General features: G+C 32.3%; 1 protein-coding gene across 1 annotated transcript; it reads right to left on the bottom strand.

Annotated features, from left to right (window-relative positions):
• Window positions 1-6: 6 nt before the first annotated feature.
• On the bottom strand, window positions 7-6,879 carry LOC129915800 (gamma-tubulin complex component 4 homolog). The gene is made up of 9 exons (XM_055995488.1): window positions 6,691-6,879; window positions 6,464-6,623; window positions 2,194-2,482; window positions 1,948-2,131; window positions 1,387-1,887; window positions 741-1,113; window positions 566-681; window positions 327-493; window positions 7-257 (listed from the first exon to the last, which is right to left on the bottom strand). The coding sequence occupies exons 1-9, from the start codon at window positions 6,757-6,759 to the stop codon at window positions 65-67; spliced, it is 2,052 nt and encodes a 683-aa protein (XP_055851463.1). The 5' UTR covers window positions 6,760-6,879; the 3' UTR covers window positions 7-64.
• Window positions 6,880-7,545: the final 666 nt, after the last annotated feature.

Here is a 7,545-nt window from a genome sequence, read left to right as displayed (position 1 = left end):
CTTCAATTACATTTCAAAACAAAAAAAAGTAATTTATTAAAATTCACTTCAATAAAAAGATTACTTATGAACTTTGTTCTATTTTTTCTTCTAACTGAATTCCTGCAAATAATTCCTGATAAAGTTCACTCTTTCGATGATGAGAAAACCAGTTGTTAAAGTCCAAACGCAGCAATAACTGAGATAATGGCGTAGAGCTGGGTGCTGTTTTTAATCCAACCAAAAGATTAATCAATTGATCCATAAGAAGTGCGAGGCTACAATGTTAAAAAAAAATAAAAAAACACAAATTTCCAAGCCAAATCAAATCCATAATGAAATCAAACCTTGAATCCAAAAGCATTATACGATTATCCTTTTCAACTTTGTCCATTGTCTTCGATGTGACTGTATTGTAGAAATCTTCACACAATTTAATGACGTCTTGTAGGGTGATGAATATTGGATTAGTTGATCGTATCGATCTGTGGAAACTGATTTTTGTAAAATCTTCCTATGAAATAGAAAAAGAAAATACATTTTAGCTACTCGTAAAATCCTTTTGTGTGATAATTTCATATCTCACATCGTTTATCATGAAACATAAACTCAATATATTTGCTTGAAATACCGAATGGGCACGTTGGATCTGCTCGAAATCAGCTTTATTCAAAATCGTATTCATTAAAATACTAAATTGACCTGGAAAAAAATAAAGTTTAATTTTAAATCATTTACACATAAACTCGAATTCAACTTACTTTCTAAAACATCAGCTTGAATGTAATATTGCAAATTATCCACAAAAAACATTAACTGATTTCGTAGATTTCTACCCAGAGGATTTACGAATTCACCAATACGACCACTTTGAAGATCATTATGCCATATCGAGTGAATTCGATACTGAACTCGTTTGACTAGCAATAGAAATCGAAAGAGTAAGTTGTAACGTTCAATGACTATTGGCGAGAATAGCAAGTGAAGTGGCCAACTTATTTTATACTGCAAACGCATGTGCTGGCAGAAGTTGAAATCGCTTAAGCTTAAGGTATTCGTTGTCTCGTTGAATTTGCCAACTTGAATGCTGAATTGTTCGAGTTCATCTGTGATACCAATGCCATGAGCCGATGTCTGAAAAATAAATGAATTTTTGTATATCCTATTTTTTGAATTAGTATTTATAGTTGAATTTTTAGTATTCAAATATTACACAAGTGCATTCATTATTGTGAAAAGGACAGAAGCCTCATTAACTTGAAAATAAATTATTCTAAGAATCTAATCTAAGAATATCTACATCTTATACGATGTCCAAAGGGATAGAAATGTAATACAATTGGAGTTATATTATTTCAGACCAACCAACATTTTGACCTGTAAAATTACAATTATTATAGGTTATACCTCAAATGCTTTAACAATATCTCGAATTTTATTCTCATCAGTCGATCCAGATTGAAATTCAAATGTCCTCTTAATAAATTCCAAAAACAATTCACCCCGTCCAAGCAAATAGAAATCTTTAATCAATTTCAATTGTTGCACCAAATCAGCTTGATTGACAGCAATTTCCGACAATCTTGTTGTAACAAATGATTTTATCTCATCGATAACTCGTTCATAATGAGAAACATTTAGTTCCTCATCCAATTGTAAGGCTTGGATTTTCTTAAAGAAAATATGTTCATTCTCATTCCATAGAGACTCCTCCGAAGCAGCCTTCTTGCCAACATCTATATTCCACATTTCAGCATTTTTATTTAGTCGATTTTTGTCAACTTTAAAAATCAAAACTGTTTGTCCAATAAAGAGAACTTTTTCAGCCCAGGCAGATGACAAGTAATGTGGCAAAAATTCGTAAGCAATGTCATATCGCCAGATTTCGGCATAAGTACTTGCAGCGTCCTAAAAGTGTGTCGCATTTAAAAATACTTCCTAAGAATGAAACGGTGCTAAGTAACTTACTGATAATGTACTTGCAGTGTGCTTTCCACTGCCAGACGAAGTACATCGCTCGCTGCCCATTGTGCTGTTATTCCGAGATTCTGAACATTGGATAAAGAACTCGCCATAGGTATCGACGATCTTTGCATACAAGATCCAGTGAGTTAGTTGTTTCAAAAAGACAACATTCACTGTTGATTGGATTCTGAAAGGAAAATTTTTATTAACAAGTCGAAAAAAGAGAGAAGAGAGTATCTTTGGACAAACTTTTTGATGGCAGCATTGATCTTTCGATCGCCATGTAAAATATTCTGATGCAAATATTGAATTATAGCGCAACCATGTAGTTTCTGAGCTCGAATGCCACGAATTAACTTTTGCAGAAACAAAAATAATGGTTGGAAGACATTTATCTTTTGAAAGATGAACAATAGGGATTGTGAAGGATTTTGCAAGTAGCGACGTTCCAGTTCAGTGATTTCTTCTAAATATGTTTCCAAAACAAGTTCAATACCATTGGCGAATGCCTTCAAATATAATCCATTTTGTAGAGGCTCTAAAAAAAAAGCAAAAAGAAATAGTTTCGTGAATTTTTGTGAAAATATTACCGCTACTCCAGGAGCAGCGAGACTATACAAGGCTCTAGCGAAAGCCAAAACATAACGTCGCTAGCGCGTAGATACAATGATGGTAACTTTACTGAAAATGAAGAACAAAGGTCGACTCTGTTACTTAACACACACCTCCCAGGCTCACTTTCAATGACAAGAAATGTTATTGAAAGTATACCTTTCAAACCTAACAAAACAGACTGGAAGTTAGTTACAGATACATATCTGTTCAGGCAAAAGAACTGACTGGGCGATAAGCACCTTTCAAACTTTTAAGTCGCCAGGTGTTGATGGAATCTTTTCTGCTTTATTACAAACAGGGGCGGAAGACCTGATGCCGTTAATAATTAGCATACTTCATAGTAGCATGGCACTTGGGCATGTACCAAGTCTGTGGAGAAGAGCTAAAGTAATTTTCCTAACACTCGCACTGTGTTGATTCATATTAAGGATCTCCAAAAAAACTTTAGTGCGCGCAGATTATAAAAAAAAATCGGAAATGGTGTCTATCGACTGGACTTAACATCAATCCTACCAAGACAACAATTATACCATATCAAAAAAGACTTCTTCCCCGTATGAAACCTATAAGGTTAGATGGAGAAGTAATAGAAATTTAAAGATTTCTCTTTTCAGCTGTTTTGTTCGTAATAATTTATCAATGAAAGATAATCATTATATTTCCCAACGTTTCGACTAAGATTTTAGGCTTCTTCAGGGGCGCTTTTTATTAAACAGAAAAAAATATACAAATATCATTAGAGAGTAATAAAAAGTCCTTCTGAAGAAGACTTAAATCTTAGTCGGAACGTTGGGAAATATAATGAGTATCTTTCATTAATAAATTATTTGAAGAGAAATCTTAAAATTCGAAATAAAGAGAATTCCTGTCCAGATCATCAGAAGAAAACTTCCTTGACTTTCCTATGGTCACAAACTATAACTTTGTGAAAAACTACAATATACATCTCAGTAGTAAAAAAAGTTGGGCAAGTGAATCTATCAACTACTCATTTAAAGAAAATACCATCGGTATACAGACGGGTCGAGAACAGAAGAAGGTACAGGTGCAGGCGTCTTTGGGCCTAGTACCAAACTCTCTGTACCAATGGGCCAATCTCCAAGTATCTTTCAAGCTGAGGTAAATGCCATTGGAAAATGTGCAGAAATTAAACTCGAATTAAATCACCAAAACAAAAACATTGCCATTATGTCTGATAGCACTGGCCGGCAAAAACAAAAAAAAGCCTAGACCAAGAACTTTGGTGATTTTAATTGAATTTAGTGTGCTGAATTCTAAACTCTTTAAAGTTTTGTTCTATCACGTCTAGTTTTTAAGCTATACTCATAACTATTTGCACTGTAAGGTCTCAAAAACTAATTTTCAATGAAGTTATTTTCGATGTTTCATCAAAAATATACGTTTTTCCTTAATATGTTGCTTTTGAAAACCCAAATCAGAAGTCGCAAACTGGAATTTGGATCAAAAAACCATTCATTATGATTGTGTACAAAGATTTTGATATATCATAAATTTCTTTTTCCAATTTTTGTGAACAAAATTGATTTTGAAAAAAAAGTAAATATATTTAGGACGATAAAATATTGCGTTTTGAGATTGCATAAAAAGATTTGCAAAAAAAATATATTACGGTGGTGTAATTCGACGTCAAATGTACCTAAAAAACGCGTTTTTGAGTTGTTAATATCCAAGTACATATTTCAAAAACGTGACCTGCCAGAAAAACTTTGACTTCGGATTCGGACTAAGCACACAAAAATCCTTTAGAAAAGTATGGTTTGGTTCTAGCTCTATTTTTGACCATTGTAGTCAAGTTGCCCTAAAAGCACTGAAATCCTATGAAATCAACTCCAAGCTAGTATTGGAGTGTATAGGAAAACTTAACGGTAGATACAAATTAATTGAAAAACTTGATAAATATGGTATTCGTGAAGTTGAACAGAAATGGTTTAAAAGTTAATTGTCGGAAAGATTCCAAAAAGTAAAGGTGAATGAAACGTTTTCAGAAAAATAAAGGTTGATCTTGGTGTGCCACAAGGATCGAAATTGGGTGTAATTCTATTTCTTTTATATATAAACGATATCGTGAAAACTATATTTGTATATATGTAAAAATATCATTATTTGCAGACGATACCCCGATTTATGTTGTAGGTCATGATTTAAAGACTTGTGAAAGTGTAATGCAAAATCAAATTGAAAAAATTAACAACTGGCTCTGTAAAAAATAAATTAAAACTCCACGTCTCTAAGACTAAATGCATGTGCATGTGCTTAAATACCTGTGGTTTAAATGCCAACATATTAATAAATAATCAACCTATCGAATGTGTGGATAGAATAAAATATCTTGGTATTTTTATCGACAATAAACTCCAATTTAATGAACATGTTTATAATCAGTGCGCTAAATTTTAATAGAATCCGAAAGTACATATATTACTTTAAATTGTGCGGTGACTATTTATAATACATTGATTCTACCACACTTCGATTACTGCTCGTCGATAATATTCAAGTCCAATAGTGAAAGTAGAAGAAAATTTTAAGTACTGCAAAGTAGGGCAATGAGGACAGTGCTTAAGTGCGAATATAGAACACCAATATTTGACATGCTAACGGCCCTCGGATGGTTAAATATTGAACAAAGACTTAAATTTAATGAGTTTGTAATGATTTTTAAAATTAAATATGAATCAATTCAATTTATAAGTTCAAGTGACCTCAACTCCAAAAAATTATAAAGCGTTTCGCCCACGCACGACAGTGGGCTCATCAGTTAGATCTGTCGTACCCTTACCAATCGCTCCACTTAAAATAAAAATAATTTTAATAATTTTTTATTATTTTTGTTATTTTTTTCTTCGTTATCAAATATGAATTGTATCCTACATATTTACAACGAAACGTAAGCTTTATAACAAATTCCTTTTAAAAATTAAGAAATACCGGCGCTTTTAGACTTCCATTTTATAGAAGAGCTGCACACAAAAAAAACTTGATATATAAAGGTTTTCAACTTTATAGCCTTCCTATTAACTTAAAAACTGAACGAAACTTCAATAAATTTAAAATAATGAGGTTTAATATTGCTTACTTTTTATGTATTATTTAAGTATAAGATGCTGTTAAGAGTTTTTTTAAACTAATAAATAAAATTAAAATCAATTCCAAACTAGTATTGGAGTGTATAAGAACACTCAACGAACTTAGCAAAATAAACAAAGTCACTCTCCAATGGGTACCTGACCACCTTGTGCTCCAGGGGAAAGATAAGGCGGACTCTTTGGCAAAAACGGGAATGGGACCCGAATCGTATTGCGGAATAGGAGAAAATGTTATTAAAAATGAAATAAAACTAGACAAGGAGACCAGGAGGGACAGCAAAAACTGGGCAGAACTACCAAAACTGAGACAGGCCAAAATGCTTCTCGGGAACTACAACCAAGAGCGTTTCAAATCCTGTATCAGTCTAAGTAGGAACAACCTCAGATTAATCACTGGTCTCCTCACGGGCCACTGTAAATTAAGGAGACACCTAAACATATTGGGCCTAGTAAATAGTGCAACATGTAGATTCTGTAACGAAAAAGAAGAAACACCAGATCACATTCTGGGTAGTTGTTGCTATGCACTAATACACCAAAGATTCAAACATCTGGCTTGCTACCAGGTCGAAGAGGAAAAATTACAATCTATCAAAATACCCCAAATACTCAATTTTCTGAAAGGAATTAGGTTAGAGGAGGAGCTATAAAATGAGGAACTAACTCAGCTAGCTTAAAAGGGGGGCAAAATATATCTTATAGGTCGCAGTGCATCTTACACCCCAAACAACAATCAATCAATCAGAGGCTCTAAAGACATTATATATGCAATATTTCAAAGTCCCAGACAGTCTTACCATCTGTATCGACTAAAGATGTACTTAGTCCCTGATTATGACTGGAGCCATAGATTTTTGTAAACTTGGCAATGTCACGATGTAAATTGATGATACGAATTATATCTTGAAGGATTTTTCTTTCACCAGGATGTAAAAATGTGGACACAGCATCGGAGATCTTTTAAAAGACAAAAAAATGTTTATGAAAAAAAAACACAGATTTGTTTAGTTGTTTTGTTTCTTACAACAAATTCTTCAATTGGCAAGCGTTTGGAGTAAGGATTGAGGAGGCAGAGGAGAATATCGTGGATCATTTTATTAAATTTATTGTAAGGATTATTTATTTGTTCTAAATAAACATTTCTTATGAACTTTTTTATAAATTAAAATCGACTTGAGACAAACCGTAAATAAAAAAAAACAACATTCAAAATTTGTGTGATGTCATTTTAGTTTTCATAAAAACAAGCTTATAAGAATGTTGGAAAAAAATTGATTGTACAGTAAAAATCAAGTATTTATATACTAAATAAATATTTCTTCACACTACATTAGGTGTGTTTTTTATTACCACCGTGGTGCGTTCTTTTATTCGACAATGTTAACTATTGTTAACAATAGTTAACTTTCATCATTACTAAATGAGAAAAAAGTTACAAAGTGTAACATCGTGACGTCACAACATCGTTCCTAAATCCAGTGTTGAAGTGTCAAATAGTTACATTTTGTTACTTTTTCCAACTCAGCTCCTGGACTTGAGTTTCAATGTTAATCTGTCAAACACAACTAAATGGGGAAGAGAGGGAGGATGATGTGAGAAGAGAATTTCGTTTGTTTCCATATTTGAAATTATTGAATGCATATTTTTGTTTCAATTTGCTAAGAATTCAATTAAAAAGAATTATTTCAGTACCAAATTAATTCTTTCTTGTTTATTCATTCATAAAATTAATCTCAAAAAATTTTGTTTTGACAGATCAACAAAATGTAACATTAGTCGTTCCTAAATCAAAGTTGACATTTTGTAACAAAATTTAACAAAAACAAATACAACGATTTTTTTGATATAACAACAATAGTTAACTTTATTCAATAAAAGA

This window comes from Episyrphus balteatus, chromosome 3, assembly GCF_945859705.1.
Source record: "Episyrphus balteatus chromosome 3, idEpiBalt1.1, whole genome shotgun sequence".
Lineage (NCBI taxonomy): Eukaryota > Metazoa > Arthropoda > Insecta > Diptera > Syrphidae > Episyrphus > Episyrphus balteatus.
This window is presented reverse-complemented; position numbering and strand designations above follow the sequence as displayed.